Source organism: Cherax quadricarinatus, chromosome 96, assembly GCF_038502225.1.
Source record: "Cherax quadricarinatus isolate ZL_2023a chromosome 96, ASM3850222v1, whole genome shotgun sequence".
NCBI lineage: Eukaryota > Metazoa > Arthropoda > Malacostraca > Decapoda > Parastacidae > Cherax > Cherax quadricarinatus.
The window spans coordinates 11,401,609-11,426,719 of record NC_091387.1 but is presented as its reverse complement, the minus strand read 5'-3'; the positions used below and the strand labels follow the sequence as shown (position 1 = coordinate 11,426,719).

Sequence of the window (25,111 nt, the reverse complement as noted above, 5' to 3'; positions counted from 1 at the left end):
TTGTTCGTCTTATCTAGGTGATCTTGTTCGTCTTATCTAGGTGATCTTGTTCGTCTTATCTAGGTGATCTTGTTCGTCTTATCTAGGTGATCTTGTTCGTCTTATCTAGGTGATCTTGTTCGTCTTATCTAGGTGATCTTGTTCGTCTTATCTAGGTGATCTTGTTCGTCTTATCTAGGTGATCTTGTTCGTCTTATCTAGGTGATCTTGTTCGTCTTATCTAGGTGATCTTGTTCGTCTTATCTAGGTGATCTTGTTCGTCTTATCTAGGTGATCTTGTTCGTCTTATCTAGGTGATCTTGTTCGACCCTTCTAGGTGATCTTGTTCGTCTTATCTAGGTGATCTTGTTCGTCTTATCTAGGTGATCTTGTTCGTCTTATCTATGTGATCTTGTTCGTCTTATCTAGGTGATCTTGTTCGTCTTATCTAGGTGATCTTGTTCGTCCCATCTAGGTGATCTTGTTCGTCCCATCTAGGTGATCTTGTTCGTCTTATCTAGGTGATCTTGTTCGTCTTATCTAGGTGATCTTGTTCGTCTTATCTAGGTGATCTTGTTCGTCTTATCTAGGTGATCTTGTTCGTCTTATCTAGGTGATCTTGTTCGTCTTATCTAGGTGATCTTGTTCGACCCATCTAGGTGAGCTTGTTCGTCTTATCTAGGTGATCTTGTTCGTCTTATCTAGGTGATCTTGTTCGTCTTATCTAGGTGATCTTGTTCGTCTTATCTAGGTGATCTTGTTCGTCTTATCTAGGTGATCTTGTTCGTCTTATCTAGGTGATCTTGTTCGTCTTATCTAGGTGATCTTGTTCGTCTTATCTAGGTGTTCTTGTTCGTCTTATCTAGGTGATCTTGTTCGTCCCTTCTAGGTGATCTTGTTCGTCCCTTCTAGGTGATCTTGTTCGTCTTATCTAGGTGATCTTGTTCGTCTTATGTAGGTGATCTTGTTCGTCTTATCTAGGTGATCTTGTTCGACCCTTCTAGGTGATCTTGTTCGTCTTATCTAGGTGATCTTGTTCGTCTTATCTAGGTGATCTTGTTCGTCTTATCTATGTGATCTTGTTCGTCTTATCTAGGTGATCTTGTTCGTCTTATCTAGGTGATCTTGTTCGTCTTATCTAGGTGATCTTGTTCGTCCCTTCTAGGTGATCTTGTTCGTCCCTTCTAGGTGATCTTGTTCGTCTTATCTAGGTGATCTTGTTCGTCTTATCTAGGTGATCTTGTTCGTCTTATCTAGGTGATCTTGTTCGACCCTTCTAGGTGATCTTGTTCGTCTTATCTAGGTGATCTTGTTCGTCTTATCTAGGTGATCTTGTTCGTCTTATCTATGTGATCTTGTTCGTCTTATCTAGGTGATCTTGTTCGTCCCATCTAGGTGATCTTGTTCGACCCATCTAGGTGATCTTGTTCGTCTTATCTAAGTGATCTTGTTCGTCTTATCTAGGTGATCTTGTTCGTCTTATCTAGGTGATCTTGTTCGTCTTATCTAGGTGATCTTGTTCGTCTTATCTAGGTGATCTTGTTCGTCTTATCTAGGTGATCTTGTTCGTCTTATCTAGGTGATCTTGTTCGTCCCATCTAGGTGATCTTGTTCGACCCATCTAGGTGATCTTGTTCGTCCCATCTAGGTGATCTTGTTCGTCCCATCTAGGTGATCTTGTTCGTCCCATCTAGGTGATCTTGTTCGTCTTATCTAGGTGATCTTGTTCGACCCATCTAGGTGATCTTGTTCGACCCATCTAGGTGATCTTGTTCGTCCCATCTAGGTGATCTTGTTCGTCCCATCTAGGTGATCTTGTTCGTCCCATCTAGGTGATCTTGTTCGTCTTATCTAGGTGATCTTGTTCGACCCATCTAGGTGATCTTGTTCGTCCCATCTATGTGATCTTGTTCGACCCATCTAGGTGATCTTGTTCGTCCCATCTATGTGACCTTGTTCGACCCATCTATGTGATCTTGTTCGACCCATCTATGTGATCTTGTTCGACCCATCTATGTGATCTTGTTCGACCCATCTAGGTGATCTTGTTCGTCCCATCTATGTGACCTTGTTCGTCCCATCTATGTGATCTTGTTCGTCCCATCTATGTGACCTTGTTCGACCCATCTATGTGATCTTGTTCGACCCATCTATGTGATCTTGTTCGACCCATCTATGTGATCTTGTTCGACCCATCTATGTGATCTTGTTCGACCCATCTATGTGATCTTGTTCGACCCATCTATGTGATCTTGTTCGACCCATCTATGTGATCTTGTTCGACCCATCTATGTGATCTTGTTCGACCCATCTATGTGATCTTGTTCGACCCATCTAGGTGACCTTGTTCAGGTCACGACACTGGGACAGGTCATGACATTCATCCTTAATTCATCAAATGCCATCTCAGCCAATCAACAAGAGAATAACGCAGTCAGATTCATACTATCCTATGCGTCTACAACGGTTCCTGACGTATATAACAGAGACGTCATTACTGACGTATATAACAGAGACGTCATTACTGACGTATATAACAGAGACGTCATTACTGACGTATATAACAGACGTCATTACTGACGTATATAACAGAGACGTCATTACTGACGTATATAACAGAGACGTCATTACTGACGTATATAACAGAGACGTCATTACTGACGTATATAACAGAGACGTCATTACTGACGTATATAACAGAGACGTCATTACTGACGTATATAACAGAGACGTCATTACCGACGTATATAACAGAGACGTCATTACTGACGTATATAACAGAGACGTCATTACTGACGTATATAACGGAGACGTCATTACTGACGTATATAACAGAGACGTCATTACTGACGTATATAACAGAGACGTCATTACTGACGTATATAACAGAGACGTCATTACTGACGTATATAACAGAGACGTCATTACTGACGTATATAACAGAGACGTCATTACTGACGTATATAACAGAGACGTCATTACTGACGTATATAACAGAGACGTCATTACTGACGTATATAACAGAGACGTCATTACTGACGTATATAACAGAGACGTCATTACTGACGTATATAACAGACGTCATTACTGACGTATATAACAGAGACGTCATTACTGACGTATATAACAGAGACGTCATTACTGACGTATACCTTCACTTCTCGTTCAGTATTTATTACATTTCATTTTATTATTTATCTAATGAGAGTTTTAATGCTCTGCTTAGAATTTATTCATGTTTATATTTTGTATACAGTATAAGTATACAATATTGTATAAGTATACAATATTGTATAAGTATACAATACAAAGTTAAAACCGAACCAGGTGTAGTTTGTCAGGCAAAGTTAAGCTCACAAGAGAAATTCTTGGACAAAATAACCTCTTGTCGTAGAGTTATTCAGAAAAAGGCTTGTTTAAGTAAATGTTATCGTTAAGTTATTCAGAAAAAGGCTTGTTTAAGTAAATGTTATCGTTAAGTTATTCAGGAAAAGGCTTGTTTAAGTAAATGTTATCGTTAAGTTATTCAGGAAAACGCTTGTTTAAGTAAATGTTATCGTTAAGTTATTCAGAAAAAGGCTTGTTTAAGTAAATGTTATCGTTAAGTTATTCAGGAAAAGGCTTGTTTAAGTAAATGTTATCGATAAGTTATTCAGGAAAAGGCTTGTTTAAGTAAATGTTATCGTTAAGTTATTCAGAAAATGGCTTGTTTAAGTAAATGCTTTCGTAAAGTTATAAGAACGTAAGAATGAAGGAACACTGCAGCAGGCCTACTGACCCATGCGGAGCAGGTCCATGTCCCCTCACCCGGGATTAGCCCAATGACCCACCCAGTCTGGCCACCTCCACTCGAGAAAGGAGCACGGCACCAGACCCAGCAGCACAAGCTAGTCAGGTCCAACTCACAGCCACCCACACCCACTCATGTATTTATCTAACCTATTTTTAAAACTACACAACGTTTTAGCCTCAATAACTGTACTCGGGAGTTTGTTCCACTCATCCACAACTCTATTACCAAACCAGTGCTTTCCTATATCCTTCCTGAATCTGATTCTTTCCAGCTTGAAACCATTGCTGCGAGTCCTGTCTTGGCTGGAAATTTTCAGCACGCTATTTATTCCTGTTTTCCATTTATACACCTCAATCATATCCCCCCTAATTCTACGCCTTTCGAGAGAGTGCAGATTCAGGGCCTCAGTCTATCCTCATAGGGAAGATTTCTGATACATGGGATCATCTTTGTCATCCTCCTTTGTACGTTTTCCAGAGCATTTATATCCATTCTGTAATATGGTGACCAGAACTGAGCAGCATAGTCTAAATGAGGCCTAACCAAGGATATATAGAGTTGAAGAACAACCTGAGGACTTCTGTTATTTATACTTCTAGATAAGAAGCCAAGAATTCTGTTAGCTTTCTTGCGAACACTAATGCACTGTTGTCTTGGTTTTAGATTACTGCTAACCAGAACTCCTAAATCCTTTTCGCAGTCAGTAATATTAAGATGTACATTATTTAGTTTATATGTGGCATGGTTATTTTCCTGTTCAACATTTAGAACTTTGCATTTGTCTATATTAAACTGCATCTGCCACTTCTCCGACCATTGCATCAGTCTATTCATATCATTCTGGAGTGCTCTAGTGTCCTCATTAGAATGAATTGGACGGCCTATTTTAGTGTCATCAGCAAATTTGCTTATGTCGCTATTCATTCCTTCATCTATGTCGTTTATGTAAATTGTGAACAACGGGCCCAACACTGACCCCAGAGGAACACCGCCTGTGGCGTGCTCCAATTCTGATTTCTCCCCATTTATGCAAACTCTCTGCTGCCTACTTGTCTCCTCCTATTCCGTGTGCCTTAAGTTTCCTCAACAGCCTCTGATGTGGAACTCTTTCGAAAGCTTACTGAAGTCCATATACACAATATCATATTCATTACCATGATCTACCTCCTCAAACACCTTATTGAAAAATGTTAGTAAATTCGTAAGACAGGAACGACCCTTTGTAAAACCGTGTTGAGATTCATTAATCAATCTGTGCCTATCAAGATGGCTACGAACTGCTTCGGCAATCATTGATTCCATAAATTTTCCCACTGTGGAGGTAAGGCTTATTGGTCTATAGTTGGAAGCTAAGGACCTGTCAGCTGCCTTGTAAATAGGTATTACATTTGCCATTTTTCACTTATCAGGCACTATGCCAGTTTGTAGTGATATGTTAAAAAGATTAGCCAAAGGTATGCTAAGTTCCTCTTTACATTCCTTTAAGATCCTTGCAAACAGTTCATCAATGCCTGGGGATTTGTTGGGTTTTTGTTTTTCTGAGGACCTTGTCACTAGTTAACGCAATCGTGCGTAGTTTAATATCGTCCTGTTGTATATAATCTATTATTTCAGGAATATCGCTAGTATTTTCCTGGGTGAAAACTGAGAGGAAGTAGGTAATGAGAATTTCACACATATCCTTATCACTGTCAGTGATCTGACCAGAGTTACTCTTAAGTGGGCCAATCTTGCCCCTAATCTTACTTCTGTATACCTGAAAGAACCCTTTTGGGTTAGTCTTTGAATCCCTTGCGACCTTAGCCTCATAATCCCTTTTTGCTTTTCTTATTCCTTTCTTTCCTTCTCTCTTTAATTGAATATATTGTTTTTTAACTGCCCATCCCCTCTTTTGATACGCCTATATATGCCTCTTTTTTGACCAATGAGATGTTTTAATCTATTGCTCATCCATTTGGGATCATTTTTGTTAGATCTAATTTCCCTACTCGGAACAAAAGTTGTCTGGGCAGCTAGAACTATGCTCTGAAAAACGTCATATTATCAACCAAGATCACCTACCTGACCCATAGTCAGGATATCCCAATTTAGCCCACCCAGGTAATTTTTCAGTCCCATGAAGTCTGCCAAGCGAAAATCTGGGACAGAGATTTGATTCCAGTTATCTGGGTAATTCCATGATATATTGAAACTAAGTGATTTGTGATCACTTTTCCCAAGCTCATCATTAACCTCAAGATTATTAATTAGTGACTCTTTGTTGGCAAGAACCAAGTCAAGCAGATTGTTTCCTCTAGTTGGTTCTGTCACAACCTGTTCTAAAAAGCAATCCTGAACAGTATCAAGAAAGTCACTAGACTCAAGATTTCCTGTCATATTGTTCCAATCAATTTGTCTAAAGTTAAAATCTCCCATTATCACATCATTTTCATATCTAGATGCCTTATGAATTTCGTCCCATAACAGCTTACTGCACTCCCTATCAAGGTTTGGGAGCCTATAAATCACACCCAAAATTAATTTGTCACGACCCTCGAGAAACTGTAGCCAAACAGATTCTGTGTTCGATGTTTCTAATCTTATATCTTGTCTAAGACAATTTAAATTTTCTCTGACATACATTGCCACTCCACTACCCTTCCTGTTGACCCTATCAGTGTGGAATAGTTTATAACCCTGTATATTGCATTCAGAAGGCATTTCTCTATCAGGTTGAACCAGGTCTCTGTTTACCTATGCTTGCAAGTAATCTTAGCTCATCTATGTTATTTCTTAGACTCCTACTATTTGTACAGTAAACCTTAAGGGAGCTAGTCACTCGTTGCCCTCTACTATCTCTCTTTGTTTGTTGATCAATTGATTTGCCATTACTAGCAACTTTATTTTGAATATTGTCTTTTAAACATATCCCTGAGGTATCCCGGTAATAACTGCTGTTTTTAACCCTAATACTGCAGCCTGATTGTTTCCCACAAATACCCATACCTCTATAATCTATCTGTTTAAATTCCTAGACAAGGCATTAATTACCATCTCAATCGAATTGGCTAATGCAACCACTCCATCCCCAGAGAGATGAACCCCATCCCTTGCATCCATATCACGTTTGCCGAAGAATAGGTCCCAGTTATCAATGAATGGGATTGCAAGTTCCTTGCAGTACCTGTCTAGCCAGCAATTTATACCAGTTGCCCTAGACATCCATTTATTGCCCACTCCCTTTTTAGGCAAGATGCTACATATGACTGGGATCCCTCCCTTAGACCTAACTACTTCTATGGCTGACCTGTACTTATCCAGCAGCTCCTGTCTCCTGCCCTTCCCAGTATCATTACCCTCAGCACTAAGACAGATAATGGGCTTGTTCCCATTACCTGGCATAATATTACCCAACCTGCTGATTGCATCACCAACTCCAGCCCCAGAAAGGCACACCCTCTGTCTGACATTTCTATCTCTGTTACAAAAAGTACGGTCCATATATTTTACCTGAGAATCTCCTACTATTAAAATATTCTTACCTTGATTAGCAGGGAAATCATTGGTACCTTCAACCTCACTAACCATTGAAGTGCACTCGCACTGGAGAACAGAGAATCGATTTCCTACCTTCACATCTTCTCTGTTAACCCTCTTTATCTTCCTTCTTCCTGAACTGTGAACCACTTACCACCTGAAGCGGCTGCCACAATCACTGCTGGTGACCATTTCCTCCTTACCAGCTAAATCCTTCTCACACTCGCTCCCAAACTCATCTAGGCAAGGCTTCAGCCTCCTAGTTTCCTCCTGAAGAAGTAGCACCTCCTTCTTCAACACTTTAACCTGAGATTCTAAAACACTATAACAAGCCATAGTGCGGGTAACACCCCATGCTAACTTGCAGAGCTTAGGACAGGTATGACCGCAGGTGACCACTGACCTCAGCATACTGACCACTGACCTCAGCGTACTGACCACTGACCTCAGCGTACTGACCACTGACCTCAGCTTAAGTAAATGTTATCGTAAAGTTATTCAGAAAAAGGCTTGTTTAAGTAAATGTCGTAAAGTTATTCAGAAAAAGGCTTGTTTAAGTTAATGGTATCGTAAAGTTATTCAGAAAAAGGCTTCTTTAAGTAAATGTTATCATAAAGTTATTCAGAAAAAGGCTTGTTTAAGTAAATGTTATTGAGAAGTTAATAAAAAAGGCCTAAGTAAATGTTATGGTGAAGTTATTCAGAAAAAGGCTTGCTTAAGTAAATGTTATCGTGAAGTTATTCAGAAAAAGGCTTGTTTAAGTAAATGTTATGGTGAAGTTATTCAGAAAAAGGCTTGCTTAAGTAAATGTTAGGTTGAGCCTATCCAGAAAAAGGCTTGCTTAAGTAAATGTTATGGTGAAGTTATTCAGAAAAAGGCTTGCTTAAGTAAATGTTATGGTGAAGTTATTCAGAAAAAGGCTTGTTTAACTGTATATGTTGCTGCTTAACAGAACCAGGTGTGCTAGATAAGGCATTAATTAAACCTCTGAAAAGTGGGAATTTACACAGACAGTGCCCCTCCAGGCAGGGTCCTTGATGCTGGTGAGGGGCTCTTGATCTAGGGCCCTTCCAGGCAGGGTCCTTGATGCTGGTGAGGGGCTCTTGATCTAGGGCCCCTCCAGGCAGGGTCCTTGATGCTGGTGAGGGGCTCTTGATCTAGGGCCCTTCCAGGCAGGGTCCTTGATGCTGGTGAGGGGCTCTTGATCTAGGGCCCTTCCAGGCAGGGTCCTTGATGCTGGTGAGGGGCTCTTGATCTAGGGCCCCTCGAGGGAGGGTCCTTGATGCTGGTGAGGGGCTCTTGATCTAGGGCCCCTTGAGGGAGGGTCCTTGATGCTGGTGAGGGGCTCTTGATCTAGGGCCCCTCGAGGGAGGGTCCTTGATGCTGGTGAGGGGCTCTTGATCTAGGGCCCCTTGAGGGAGGGTCCTTGATGCTTGTGAGGGGCTCTTGATCTAGGGCCCCTCCAGGCAGGGTCCTTGATGCTGGTGAGGGGCTCTTGATCTAGGGAATTGTATCTGTGCTCCAGTTCCCCATCCCCAACAGGCGCTGTATAATCTCTACGGGTTTAAACTGTTATAAACTGTTGTAGAATTCACCCTGGGAATTGGATAGTATAAACCACGGTACGGGTGGGGTTTCAACCCATGACGAGTGAGTCGTAAAACTCCAGGCCATTGAGTAAGCCACTGGGTCAACTGGCTAGGTATATTTACATAATATAGAGAGGTTAGCATGGGCCACCACTGTGACCACTAATGCAAAATTTTTTACTGGTGAATCTCCCGTCAGCATGGCCGTGACGAACTCTAGCTCAAGTCCCCTCAAAACCTCCTACATGACTCACGTAATCGTAATAACACGATTGCAGTTGAGTTATAACGATTTCGTTAGCTGCAGATAAGATTTCGTTCGGATTTTTAACCCCGGAGGGTTAGCTACCCGGGATAACCCAAAAAAGTCAGTGCGTCATCGAGGACTGTCTAACTTATTTCCATTGTGGTCCTTAATCTTGTCCCCCAGGATGCCACCCACACCAGTCGACTAACACCCAGGTACCTATTTGCTGCTAGGTGAACAGGACAACAGGTGTAAGGAAACGTGTCGAAATGATTCCACCCGCCGGGAATCGAACCCGGTGACCACCGGGCCACCAGGCCACCAGGCCACCGGGCCACCAGGCCACCGGGCCACCGGGCCACCGGGCCACCAGGCATACTTTACACAGGACGGGGATCTGGAATAACAAATAGGATGGCCCTTCTCAGCTTGAACCCCCGAAGGAAGGCTCCTTGATGCTGGTGAGGGGCTCTTGATCAAGGGAATTGGATCTGTGCTCCGGTTCTCTGAATTAAATCTGATTACCTTCCACATCCCCCCCCAGGCTCTGTATAATCCTACGGGTTTAGCGCTTCCCCCTTAATAATAATAATAATTCTCAGCTTGTGCGAGTTAATTGTTCTACCATATTGTATTACTACTACTACTACTACTACTACTACTACTACTGCTGCTACTACTGCTACTACTACTACTACTGCTACTACTGCTACTACTGCTACTACTGCTACTACTGCTACTACTGCTACTACTACTACTGCTACTACTGCTACTACTGCTACTACTGCTACTACTGCTACTGCTACTACTGCTACTACTACTACTGCTACTACTACTGCTACTACTACTGCTACTACTGCTACTACTACTACTGCTACTACTACTACTACTACTACTACTACTGCTACTACTACTGCTACTACTGCTGCTACTACTGCTACTACTGCTACTGCTACTACTGCTACTACTACTACTACTACTACTACTACTGCTACTACTGCTACTACTACTACTGCTACTACTACTACTACTACTACTACTACTACTGCTACTACTACTACTACTACTACTGCTACTACTGCTACTGCTACTACTGCTACTACTACTACTACTACTACTACTACTACTACTGCTACTACTGCTGCTACTACTGCTACTACTGCTACTGCTACTACTACTACTACTACTACTACTGTTACTACTACTACTGCTACTACTACTACTGCTACTACTACTACTACTACTGCTACTACTACTACTACTACTACTACTATTACTACTACTACCACTACCACTAGTATTGCACCTCACTCTGGGCCTATATATACCTTCTGTGTCCATGTACTGTTTCTAACAGCTTGACAAAGCCCCTTGGAGAGTGAAACGTTGCCACAATAAAATGTCACATTAGTGGCACTTGTGTCCGTTTACATATTATTAGTAAGTCTACCAACATATATTAAAATACTCACGACAGAAATCCTCGTCGTCCCAGGTCTCAGGACAGTCAATATTACCGTCACACTGCTTGGTGGCGTCCAGACAGGGTCCAGAACGACACTTAAACATTCCAGCCGGACACTCCAGCGACTCTACGAAGGAAGAGAAGCAAACACTGATACACATTTTTGAAGAAGATTCGAACAGTTGCTACAAGTGTATAATATTTTCTCAGGTAAGGCAAGTATTTAGATTAGCTCGGGAGTTATATATCTTACGAAATAATATGGATAGCCTTTGGATTTTTAAATGGCTGGAAAGCCTGGCATTTCTTTTTTCTCTCTTTACTAATAAAACACATCTACCATTTTCATTGAGATATATATATATATATATATATATATATATATATATATATATATATATATATATATATATATTTATTATTATCACACCGGCCGATTCCCACCAAGGCAGGGTGGCCCGAAAAAGAAAAACTTTCACCATCATTCACTCCATCACTGTCTTGCCAGAAGGGTGCTTTACACTACAGTTTTTAAACTGCAACATTAACACCCCTCCTTCAGAGTGCAGGCACTGTACTTCCCATCTCCAGGACTCAAGTCCGGCCTGCCGGTTTCCCTGAATCCCTTCATAAATGTTACTTTGCTCACACTCCAACAGCACGTCAAGTATTAAAAACCATTTGTCTCCATTCACTCCTATCAAACACGCTCACGCATGCCTGCTGGAAGTCCAAGCCCCTCGCACACAAAACCTCCTTTACCCCCTCCCTCCAACCCTTCCTAGGCCGACCCCTACCCCGCCTTCCTTCCACTACAGACTGATACACTCTTGAAGTCATTCTGTTTCGCTCCATTCTCTCTACATGTCCGAACCACCTCAACAACCCTTCCTCAGCCCTCTGGACAACAGTTTTGGTAATCCCGCACCTCCTCCTAACTTCCAAACTACGAATTCTCTGCATTATATTCACACCACACATTGCCCTCAGACATGACATCTCCACTGCCTCCAGCCTTCTCCTCGCTGCAACATTCATCACCCACGCTTCACACCCATATAAGAGCGTTGGTAAAACTATACTCTCATACATTCCCCTCTTTGCCTCCAAGGACAAAGTTCTTTGTCTCCACAGACTCCTAAGTGCACCACTCACTCTTTTTCCCTCATCAATTCTATGATTCACCTCATCTTTCATAGACCCATCCGCTGACACGTCCACTCCCAAATATCTGAATACGTTCACCTCCTCCATACTCTCTCCCTCCAATCTGATATTCAATCTTTCATCACCTAATCTTTTTGTTATCCTCATAACCTTACTCTTTCCTGTATTCACCTTTAATTTTCTTCTTTTGCACACCCTACCAAATTCATCCACCAATCTCTGCAACTTCTCTTCAGAATCTCCCAAGAGCACAGTGTCATCGGCAAAGAGCAGCTGTGACAACTCCCACTTTGTGTGTGATTCTTTATCTTTTAACTCCACGCCTCTTGCCAAGACCCTCGCATTTACTTCTCTTACAACCCCATCTATAAATATATTAAACAACCACGGTGACATCACACATCCTTGTCTAAGGCCTACTTTTACTGGGAAAAAATTTCCCTCTTTCCTACATACTCTAACTTGAGCCTCACTATCCTCGTAAAAACTCTTCACTGCTTTCAGTAACCTACCTCCTACACCATACACTTGCAACATCTGCCACATTGCCCCCCTATCCACCCTGTCATACGCCTTTTCCAAATCCATAAATGCCACAAAGACCTCTTTAGCCTTATCTAAATACTGTTCACTTATATGTTTCACTGTAAACACCTGGTCCACACACCCCCTACCTTTCCTAAAGCCTCCTTGTTCATCTGCTATCCTATTCTCCGTCTTACTCTTAATTCTTTCAATTATAACTCTACCATACACTTTACCAGGTACACTCAACAGACTTATCCCCCTATAATTTTTGCACTCTCTTTTATCCCCTTTGCCTTTATACAAAGGAACTATGCATGCTCTCTGCCAATCCCTAGGTACCTTACCCTCTTCCATACATTTATTAAATAATTGCACCAACCACTCCAAAACTATATCCCCACCTGCTTTTAACATTTCTATCTTTATCCCATCAATCCCGGCTGCCTTACCCCCTTTCATTTTACCTACTGCCTCACGAACTTCCCCCACACTCACAACTGGCTCTTCCTCACTCCTACAAGATGTTATTCCTCCTTGCCCTATACACGAAATCACAGCTTCCCTATCTTCATCAACATTTAACAATTCCTCAAAATATTCCTTCCATCTTCCCAATACCTCTACCTCTCCATTTAATAACTCTCCTCTCCTATTTTTAACTGACAAATCCATTTGTTCTCTAGGCTTTCTTAACTTGTTAATCTCACTCCAAAACTTTTTCTTATTTTCAACAAAATTTGTTGATAACATCTCACCCACTCTCTCATTTGCTCTCTTTTTACATTGCTTCACCACTCTCTTAACTTCTCTCTTTTTCTCCATATACTCTTCCCTCCTTGCATCACTTCTACTTTGTAAAAACTTCTCATATGCTAACTTTTTCTCCCTTACTACTCTCTTTACATCATCATTCCACCAATCGCTCCTCTTCCCTCCTGCACCCACTTTCCTGTAACCACAAACTTCTGCTGAACACTCTAACACTACATTTTTAAACCTACCCCATACCTCTTCGACCCCATTGCCTATGCTCTCATTAGCCCATCTATCCTCCAATAGCTGTTTATATCTTACCCTAACTGCCTCCTCTTTTAGTTTATAAACCTTCACCTCTCTCTTCCCTGATGCTTCTATTCTCCTTGTATCCCATCTACCTTTTACTCTCAGTGTAGCTACAACTAGAAAGTGATCTGATATATCTGTGGCCCCTCTATAAACATGTACATCCTGAAGTCTACTCAACAGTCTTTTATCTACCAATACATAATCCAACAAACTACTGTCATTTCGCCCTACATCATATCGTGTATACTTATTTATCCTCTTTTTCTTAAAATATGTATTACCTATAACTAAACCCCTTTCTATACAAAGTTCAATCAAAGGGCTCCCATTATCATTTACACCTGGCACCCCAAACTTACCTACCACACCCTCTCTAAAAGTTTCTCCTACTTTAGCATTCAAGTCCCCTACCACAATTACTCTCTCACTTGGTTCAAAGGCTCCTATACATTCACTTAACATCTCCCAAAATCTCTCTCTCTCCTCTGCATTCCTCTCTTCTCCAGGTGCATACACGCTTATTATGACCCACTTCTCGCATCCAACCTTTACTTTAATCCACATAATTCTTGAATTTACACATTCATATTCTCTTTTCTCCTTCCATAACTGATCATTTAACATTACTGCTACCCCTTCCTTTGCTCTAACTCTCTCAGATACTCCAGATTTAATCCCATTTATTTCCCCCCACTGAAACTCTCCTACCCCCTTCAGCTTTGTTTCGCTTAGGGCCAGGACATCCAACTTCTTTTCATTCATAACATCAGCAATCATCTGTTTCTTGTCATCCGCACTACATCCACGCACATTTAAGCAACCCAGTTTTATAAAGTTTTTCTTGTTCTCTTTTTTAGTAATTGTATACAGGAGAAGGGGTTACTAGCCCATTGCTCCCGGCATTTTAGTCGCCTCATACGACACGCATGGCTTACGGAGGAAAGATTCTTTTCCACTTCCCCATGGACAATAGAAGAAATAAAAAAGAACAAGAGCTATTTAGAAAAAGGAGAAAAACCTAGATGTATGTATATATATATATGCATGTGCGTGTCTGTGAAGTGTGACCAAAGTGTAAGTAGGAGTAGCAAGATATCCCTGTTATCTTAGCGTGTTTATGAGACAGAAAAAGAAACCAGCAATCCTACCATCATGCAAAACAGTTACAGGTTTTTGTTTCACAGTCATCTGGCAGGACGGTAGTACTTCCCTGGGTGGTTGCTGTCTACCAACCTACTACTTATATATATATATATATATATATATATATATATATATATATATATATATATATATAGATATATATATATATATATATATATATTATAGGACTGATAAAGCCACTAAGTGGCGAAACGTTTCCACAATAGAGATACCAAAGTGTTGCACATGTGTCTAATTTATCGATGTATCGGTTGTCTGAACCATGTATTCAGATACTCTATTGGAGGCAGCATACACACAGAGGGATGTTAGGAAGTATTTCTTCAGCCTTAGAGTTGTCAGGAAGTGGAACAATCTGGAGAGTAAAGTACTGGAGCAGGATCCATACATACCTTCAAGAAGAGATACGATAAAGCTTTTGGAGCAGAGAGTGGCCTAGTAGCGACCAGCGAAGAGACGGTACTAGGAACTGTGACTCGTCCCCTGCAACCACAAATGGGTAAGTAGAAATAGGTAAGTGTACACACACACACACACACACACACACACACACACACACACACACACACACACACACACACACACACACACACAGGATGTTCCAGAGATGGGACACAGAAACAAGGGGTCAATTGGAAGTTGAAGATTCAGATGAGCCAAAGGGATGTTAGGAAGTATTTCTTCAACCACAGAGTTGTTAGGAAGTGGAATAGTCTGGCAAGCGATGTAGTAGAGGCAGGAACCATACATAGTTTTAAGACGAGGTATGATAAAGCTCATGGAGCAGGGAGAGGGAGGATCCAGTGAAGAGGCGGAGCCAGGAACTCAGCCTGAAGAAAGAAAGTTGGAATCTCAAGGAATAACCAGGAAGTCTGTGAAGAGCTCAGATTTAGGGAGGTAGTCTCAGAGGAGACAGAAAATCTTCCGGCAAAACGAGGCAGAAGAGTGTACTAACAAAAGTTGGACACAATACACACAACGCAGGAAGAGGTGAAGAAACTACTATGTGAGTTAGATACCTCGAAGTTGGTGGGACCATCTAATATCTCTCCGTGAGTGCTGAGAGTGGGAGAAGAGGCGGCACTGTGCCACTAGTAATAGACTTCAACAAGTCTATCGACACAAGAAATATGTAGCCCCAATTTTAAAGAAAGGGAACAGCGGTAAACTACAGAGAATGTCACTGATTTAAAGAGTATGTGAAGTTATTAAGATTATCAGAGGAAGTGTTGTGCACCTAGAAAGGAGTTCATGCATGGCAACCTGCATGGCTTCAGGGATGGAAAATCCTGTGTCACAAACCTACTGGAGTTCTACGTCAAGGCAGCAGAAGTCAAACAAGAGAGAAAGATGGCTAGATTGCATTTTATGGGGCTGTAAAAAGGCTTTTGAGACAGTGACACAGGCAGGAGTAACATGAAAAGCACAACAATAGATCAAGGCATGCCTGACAGAAGGAAGCAATGCGTGTTAGTGAGAAGATGTTGGAATGGGTGCATGTGACAAATGGGGTTCCATAAAGATCAGTCCCACGCCTGGTGCTGCTTCTTTTCATCACACCAACCGTCTCCCACCGAGGCAGGGTAACCCGAAAAGAAGAAATCCTATACTAAAGTTTTTCTCTTTTCATTAAGTAATTGATGGAGAAAGGGTTACTTGCTAAACTACCAAACTACTTGTGAGGAAGCGAGTGAGTGCTCCCAGCTGAGCGGGAGAGGGGGGTTGTGTAGATGGCAAGAGGGCAAGTGTAGTATTGGTGAGACGGGTGTAGAAGGCTGACTGCTGGTCTCGGCTCTCTGAATCGGCAATAATGCCCGGGTAGCCGTCTTGAGAACTAGCGTCGGCTTTCTCAAGGAACTTGGAAATCGGCCGAATTTTCCAGTGAAAGCAACCAGTGTGTAATTGAAGCGGTATCGTCAGAAACTACTGAAGTCTACACCACACGTAATGTACGTAATGTGCGTCTCTCAGTGTATTAATTCTCACTACAGGGATTTCAATATGTATTGGCCAATATAAATTGCCTACCGAAGAGGAGATGTGAGGATATGACGCCAAATTTCGATTTGGTGAGTAATATTGTAATGTCCTTTAGACTTTTTTAATCATGTAAATCATTTATATTTATGTTAAATTGCCTAAGCAAATTACTCAGGTCAAATAACTGATTTTACCGAATATATACAGTACAGCAGGCATATGTGAGCGCGTTAGATGGGAGTGAATGGAGACGAATGGTTTTTGGGACCTGACGAGCTGTTGGAGTGTGAGCAGGGTAATATTTAGTGAATTATTATTATTATTATAATCAAAAAGAAGCGCTAAGCCACAAGGACTATACAGCGCAATATTTAGTGAAGGGATTCAGGGAAACCGGTTAGCCGGACTCGAGTCCTGGAGGTGAAAAGTACAATGCCTGCACTTTAAAAGAGGGTTTTGGGATATTGGCTGTTTGGAGGAACTTCTGAACTGTCGTATGAGAGCCTCTGTCAAGACAGTGATTATGTATAAGGTGAAAGTGTTGAATAATGATGAAAGTATTTTCTTTTTGGGGATTTTCTCTCTTTGGGTCACCCTGCCTCGGTGGGAGACGGCCGACGTGTTGTAATAATAACTTAGTCCAGAAGTATGGGACGTGATGACCTGAGAAGGTGGGCACGAAGGAGGGACCTTATTGTGACCTGGTGACCTTTTAGTTCCCACTAGACTCTGAGGAGCATCAACATCACTGTAAACTGATTGATGTACCAAATCTTCTGCACAATTATGGCGGTGAAGTAATTCAGGACATTGTACTCAGCTCTGACATTGTACTCAGCTCTGACATTATACTCAGCTCTGACATTGTACTCAGCCCTGACATTGTACTCAGCTCTGACATTGTACTCAGCTCTGACATTGTACTCAGCTCTGACATTGTACTCAGCTCTGACATTGTACTCAGCTCTGACATTGTACTCAGCTCTGACATTGTACTCAGCTCTGACATTGTACTCAGCTCTGACATTGTACTCAGCTCTGACATTGTACTCAGCTCTGACATTGTACTCAGCTCTGACATTGTACTCAGCTCTGACATTGTACTCAGCTCTGACATTGTACTCAGCTCTGACATTGTACTCAGCTCTGACATTGTACTCAGCTCTGACATTGTACTCAGCTCTGACATTGTACTCAGCTCTGACACTGTACTCGGCTCTGACATTGTACTCAGCTCTGACATTGTACTCGGCTCTGACATTGTACTCGGCTCTGACATTGTACTCGGCTCTGACATTGTACTCGGCTCTGACATTGTACTCGGTTCTGACATTGTACTCGTTTCTGACATTGTACTCGGTTCTGACATTGTACTCAGCTCTGACATTGTACTCAGCTCTGACATTGAGTGTCCGTGGTTCGTTCCCCGGCACGGGTGTAAACATCGGGCATGTTACCTTACACCTGCTGTTACTGTTCACCTAGCAGTAAGTAGGTACCTGGGTGTTAGTTACCTTACACCTGCTGTTTCACTGTTCACCTAGCAGTAAGTAGGTACCTGGGTGTTGCCTTACACCTGCTGTCACTGTTCACCTAGCAGTAAGTAGGTACCTGAGTGTTAGTTACCTTACACCTGCTGTTACTGTTCACCTAGCAGTACCTGGGTGTTAGTTACCTTACAACTGCTGTTTCACTGTTTACCTAGCAGTAAGCAGGTACCTGGGTGTTAGTTACCTTACACCTGCTGTTTCACTGTTCACCTAGCAGTAAGCAGGTACCTGGGTGTTAGTTACCTTACACCTGCTGTTTCACTGTTCACCTAGCAGTAAGCAGGTACCTGGGTGTTAGTTACCTTACACCTACTGTCACTGTTCACCTAGCAGTACCTGGGTGTTAGTAATCTTACACCTCCTGTCACTGTTCATCTAGCAGTAAGCAGGTACCTGGGTGTTAGTTACCTTACACCTACTGTCACTGTTCACCTAGCAGTACCTGGGTGTTAGTAACCTTACACCTCCTGTCACTGTTCATCTAGCAGTAAGCAGGTACCGGGGTGTTAGTTACCTTACACCTCCTGTCACTATTCATCTAGCAGTAAGCAGGTACCTGGGTGTTAGTTACCTTACACCTACTGTCACTGTTCACCTAGCAGTACCTGGGTGTTAGTAACCTTACACCTCCTGTCACTGTTCATCTAGCAGTAAGCAGGTACCGGGGTGTTAGTTACCTTACACCTCCTGTCACTATTCATCTAGCAGTAAGCAGGTACCTGGGTGTTAGTTACCTTACACCTACTGTCGCTGTTCACCTAGCAGTACCTGGGTGTTAGTTACCTTACACCTACTGTCACTGTTCACCTAGCAGTACCTGGGTGTTAGTTACCTTACACCTACTGTCACTGTTCACCTAGCAGTACCTGGGTGTTAGTTACCTTACACCTCCTGTCACTGTTCATCTAGCAGTAAGCAGGTACCTGGGTGTTAGTCTCTTGTTATGGGTGGCATCCTGGTGGGTAGTAATACACCTCAGACAAAGCTGGGCTTTAAAATAAGCTGGATAACAGCTCTTGGCCCGTAAAGCTGATGTGTAAAAATTAAAATAATATAAATTAAATCTAACCTAAGCTAGTAAAGCCGAACAAAGCTGCATGATCCATTAAGCTGCATGATCCATTAAGCTGCATGATCCATTAAGCTGCATGATCCATTAAGCTGCATGATCCATTAAGCTGCATGATCCATTAAGCTGCATGATCCATTAAGCTGCATAATCCATTAAGCTGCATGATCCATTAAGCTGCATGATCCATTAAGCTGCATGATCCATTAAGCTGCATGATCCATTAAGCTGCATGATCCATTAAGCTGCATGATCCATTAAGCTGCGTGATCCATTAAGCTGCGTGATCCATTAAGCTGCGTGATCCATTAAGCTGCGTGATCCATTAAGCTGCGTGATCCATTAAGCTGCGTGATCCATTAAGCTGCGTGATCCATTAAGCTGCGTGATCCATTAACCTGCATAATCCATTAACCTGCATAATCCATTAACCTGCATAATTCATTAACCTGCATAATTCATTAACCTGCATAATTCATTAACCTTCATAATCCATTAACCTATATAGTCCATTAACCTATGTTATTCATTAACCTACATAATCCACTAACAATAATCCATTAACCTTCATAATCCACTAACAATAATCCATTAACCTACATAATCCATTAACAATCCATTAACCTACATAATCCACTAACAATCCATTAACCTACATAGTCCATTAACAATCCATTAACCTACATAATCCACTAACAATCCATTAACCTACATAGTCCATTAACAATCCATTAACCTACATAGTCCATTAACAATCCATTAACCTACATAATCCACTAACAATCCATTAACCTACATAATCCACTAACAATCCATTAACCTACATAATCCATTAACAATCCATTAACCTACATAGTCCATTAACAATCCATTAACCTACATAATCCACTAACAATCCATTAACCTACATAGTCCATTAACAATCCATTAACCTACATAGTCCATTAACAATCCATTAACCTACATAATCCACTAACAATAATCACATTAACCTACATAATCCACTAACAATAATCACATTAACCTATATAATCCACTAACAATAATCACATTAACCTACATAATCCACTAATAATAACCTTCTACTGAAGAGGACACTAATGTTGAAATTTTGAGGCCGATAATAGACGTTTTCTTTACTTACCACACGAAAAATAATCTTGGGATGACTTGTGTAAAATCGTGCATAGGATGATAATAAGATACTTGTGCAACCTTTATGTGTCTTTACTTCGAAAATGTTCCGCCAGCCAGTGGCTTCTTTAGTCTAATACAGGGAAGAATGGTGGAAGATGAGTTTGAGGTAGTCAGTCCCTGAGGCTGGAGTCGATGTCTTCAATCCATCAATCTTGAGAACAGTACAATATATGGAGGGAGAAGTGTCTGACAGGTTTGTAGATGAATGGTTCAGAGAACCGACATGTTGATAAATTAGACACATGTGCAACTCTTGGGTATCTTTATTGAGGAAACGTTTCGCCACACAGTGGCTTCATCATGTACTGATCCACTGTTCTTCTGTGCACGGGACTGAAGAAGTCACTGGCTGGTATTCTTTGGGACCCAGTCCCTGGACCCATTACGTACCTCTGTAATCTGTAAATACCTTTGTAATTTGTCTTGACTGTCACTAAACCTACCTGGAGTTCCTTACCTTTGTAAATTGAGTTCCTTACCTTTGTAAATTGTGAGTTCCTTACCTTTGTAAATTGTGAGTTCCTTACCTTTGCAAATTGTGAGTTCCTTACCTTTGCAAATTGTGAGTTCCTTACCTTTGCAAATTGTGAGTTCCTTACCTTTGCAAATTGTGAGTTCCTTACCTTTGCAAATTGTGAGTTCCTTACCTTTGCAAATTGTGAGTTCATTACCTTTGCAAATTGTGAGTTCATTACCTTTGCAAATTGTGAGTTCATTACCTTTGTAAATTGTGAATTCATTACCTCTGTAACTTGCTCAGCTATCAAAACTTTGGAGTCCAGTCCCTGGACCAATTATGTACCTCTGTAATCTTTTGACTACCGCCCACAGGATGGGTATGTGGTGACTACCGCCCACAGGATGGGTATGTGGTGACTACCGCCCACAGGATGGGTATGTGGTGACTACCGCCCACAGGATGGGTATGTGGTGACTACCGCCCACAGGATGGGTATGTGGTGACTACCGCCCACAGGATGGGTATGTGGTGACTACCGCCCACAGGATGGGTATGTGGTGACTACCGCCCACAGGATGGGTATGTGGTGACGACCGCCCACAGGATGGGTATGTGGTGACGACCGCCCACAGGATGGGTATGTGGTGACTACCGCCCACAGGATGGGTATGTGGTGACTACCGCCCACAGGATGGGTATGTGGTGACTACCGCCCACAGGATGGGTATGTGGTGACTACCGCCCACAGGATGGGTATGTGGTGACTACCGCCCACAGGATGGGTATGTGGTGACGACCGCCCACAGGATGGGTATGTGGTGACTACCGCCCACAGGATGGGTATGTGGTGACTACCGCCCACAGGATGGGTATGTGGTGACTACCGCCCACAGGATGGGTATGTGGTGACTACCGCCCACAGGATGGGTATGTGGTGACTACCGCCCACAGGATGGGTATGTGGTGACTACCGCCCACAGGATGGGTATGTGGTGACTACCGCCCACAGGATGGGTATGTGGTGACTACCGCCCACAGGATGGGTATGTGGTGACTACCGCCCACAGGATGGGTATGTGGTGACTACCGCCCACAGGATGGGTATGTGGTGACTACCGCCCACAGGATGGGTATGTGGTGACTACCGCCCACAGGATGGGTATGTGGTGACTACCGCCCACAGGATGGGTATGTGGTGACTACCGCCCACAGGATGGGTATGTGGTGACTACCGCCCACAGGATGGGTATGTGGTGACTACCGCCCACAGGATGGGTATGTGGTGACTACCGCCCACAGGATGGGTATGTGGTGACTACCGCCCACAGGATGGGTATGTGGTGACTACCGCCCACAGGATGGGTATGTGGTGACTACCGCCCACAGGATGGGTATGTGGTGACTACCGCCCACAGGATGGGTATGTGGTGACTACCGCCCACAGGATGGGTATGTGGTGACTACCGCCCACAGGATGGGTATGTGGTGACTACCGCCCACAGGATGGGTATGTGGTGACTACCGCCCACAGGATGGGTATGTGGTGACTACCGCCCACAGGATGGGTATGTGGTGACTACCGCCCACAGGATGGGTATGTGGTGACTACCGCCCACAGGATGGGTATGTGGTGACTACCGCCCACAGGATGGGTATGTGGTGACTACCGCCCACAGGATGGGTATGTGGTGACTACCGCCCACAGGATGGGTATGTGGTGACTACCGCCCACAGGATGGGTATGTGGTGACTACCGCCCACAGGATGGGTATGTGGTGACTACCGCCCACAGGATGGGTATGTGGTGACTACCGCCCACAGGATGGGTATGTGGTGACTACCGCCCACAGGATGGGTATGTGGTGACTACCGCCCACAGGATGGGTATGTGGTGACTACCGCCCACAGGATGGGTATGTGGTGACTACCGCCCACAGGATGGGTATGTGGTGACTACCGCCCACAGGATGGGTATGTGGTGACTACCGCCCACAGGATGGGTATGTGGTGACTACCGCCCACAGGATGGGTATGTGGTGACTACCGCCCACAGGATGGGTATGTGGTGACTACCGCCCACAGGATGGGTATGTGGTGACTACCGCCCACAGGATGGGTATGTGGTGACTACCGCCCACAGGATGGGTATGTGGTGACTACCGCCCACAGGATGGGTATGTGGTGACTACCGCCCACAGGATGGGTATGTGGTGACTACCGCCCACAGGATGGGTATGTGGTGACTACCGCCCACAGGATGGGTATGTGGTGACTACCGCCCACAGGATGGGTATGTGGTGACTACCGCCCACAGGATGGGTATGTGGTGACTACCGCCCACAGGATGGGTATGTGGTGACTACCGCCCACAGGATGGGTATGTGGTGACTACCGCCCACAGGATGGGTATGTGGTGACTACCGCCCACAGGATGGGTATGTGGTGACGACCGCCCACAGGATGGGTATGTGGTGACGACCGCCCACAGGATGGGTATGTGGTGACTACCGCCCACAGGATGGGTATGTGGTGACTACCGCCCACAGGATGGGTATGTGGTGACTACCGCCCACAGGATGGGTATGTGGTGACTACCGCCCACAGGATGGGTATGTGGTGACTACCGCCCACAGGATGGGTATGTGGTGACTACCGCCCACAGGATGGGTATGGGGTGACTACCGCCCACAGGATGGGTATGGGGTGACTACCGCCCACAGGATGGGTATGGGGTGACTACCGCCCACAGGATGGGTATGGGGTGACTACCGCCCACAGGATGGGCATGTGGTGACTACCACCCACAGGATGGGCATGTGGTGACTACCGCCCACAGGATGGGCATGTGGTGACTACCGCCCACAGGATGGGCATGTGGTGACTACCGCCCACAGGATGGGCATGTGGTGACTACCGCCCACAGGATGGGCATGTGGTGACTACCGCCCACAGGATGGGTATGGGGTGACTACCGCCCACAGGATGGGTATGGGGTGACTACCGCCCACAGGATGGGCATGGGGTGACTACCGCCCACAGGATGGGTATGGGGTGACTACCGCCCACAGGATGGGTATGGGGTGACTACCACCCACAGGATGGGCATGGGGTGACTACCGCCCACAGGATGGGCATGTGGTGACTACCGCCCACAGGATGGGCATGTGGTGACTACCGCCCACAGGATGGGCATGTGGTGACTACCGCCCACAGGATGGGCATGTGGTGACTACCGCCCACAGGATGGGCATGTGGTGACTACCGCCCACAGGATGGGCATGGGGTGACTACCACCCACAGGATGGGTATGTGGTGACTACCACCCACAGGATGGGTATGTGGTGACTACCGCCCACAGGATGGGTATGTGGTGACTACCGCCCACAGGATGGGTATGTGGTGACTACCGCCCACAGGATGGGTATGGGGTGACTACCGCCCACAGGATGGGTATGTGGTGACTACCGCCCACAGGATGGGTATGTGGTGACTACCGCCCACAGGATGGGTATGGGGTGACTACCGCCCACAGGATGGGTATGGGGTGACTACCGCCCACAGGATGGGTATGGGGTGACTACCACCCACAGGATGGGCATGTGGTGACTACCACCCACAGGATGGGCATGTGGTGACTACCACCCACAGGATGGGCATGTGGTGACTACCGCCCACAGGATGGGCATGTGGTGACTACCGCCCACAGGATGGGCATGTGGTGACTACCGCCCACAGGATGGGTATGTGGTGACTACCGCCCACAGGATGGGTATGGGGTGACTACCGCCCACAGGATGGGTATGGGGTGACTACCGCCCACAGGATGGGTATGGGGTGACTACCGCCCACAGGATGGGTATGGGGTGACTACCACCCACAGGATGGGCATGGGGTGACTACCACCCACAGGATGGGCATGGGGTGACTACCACCCACAGGATGGGCATGTGGTGACTACCGCCCACAGGATGGGCATGTGGTGACTACCGCCCACAGGATGGGCATGTGGTGACTACCGCCCACAGGATGGGCATGTGGTGACTACCGCCCACAGGATGGGCATGTGGTGACTACCGCCCACAGGATGGGCATGTGGTGACTACCGCCCACAGGATGGGTATGTGGTGACTACCGCCCACAGGATGGGTATGGGGTGACTACCACCCACAGGATGGGTATGTGGTGACTACCACCCACAGGATGGGTATGTGGTGACTACCACCCACAGGATGGGTATGTGGTGACTACCGCCCACAGGATGGGTATGTGGTGACTACCGCCCACAGGATGGGTATGGGGTGACTACCACCCACAGGATGGGTATGGGGTGACTACCACCCAC

The 25,111-nt window shown here is 44.4% G+C and overlaps 1 protein-coding gene across 1 annotated transcript in view; it reads right to left on the bottom strand.

Annotated features, from left to right (window-relative positions):
* Positions 1-25,111, bottom strand: part of LOC128701788 (G-protein coupled receptor GRL101-like) — a 692,032-nt gene that overhangs the window by 352,700 nt on the left and 314,221 nt on the right. Inside the window, exon 12 of the mRNA XM_070105094.1 lies at positions 10,597-10,716. Coding sequence (XP_069961195.1) covers positions 10,597-10,716 — 120 coding nt within the window. The remainder of the gene's footprint in view (positions 1-10,596; positions 10,717-25,111) is intronic.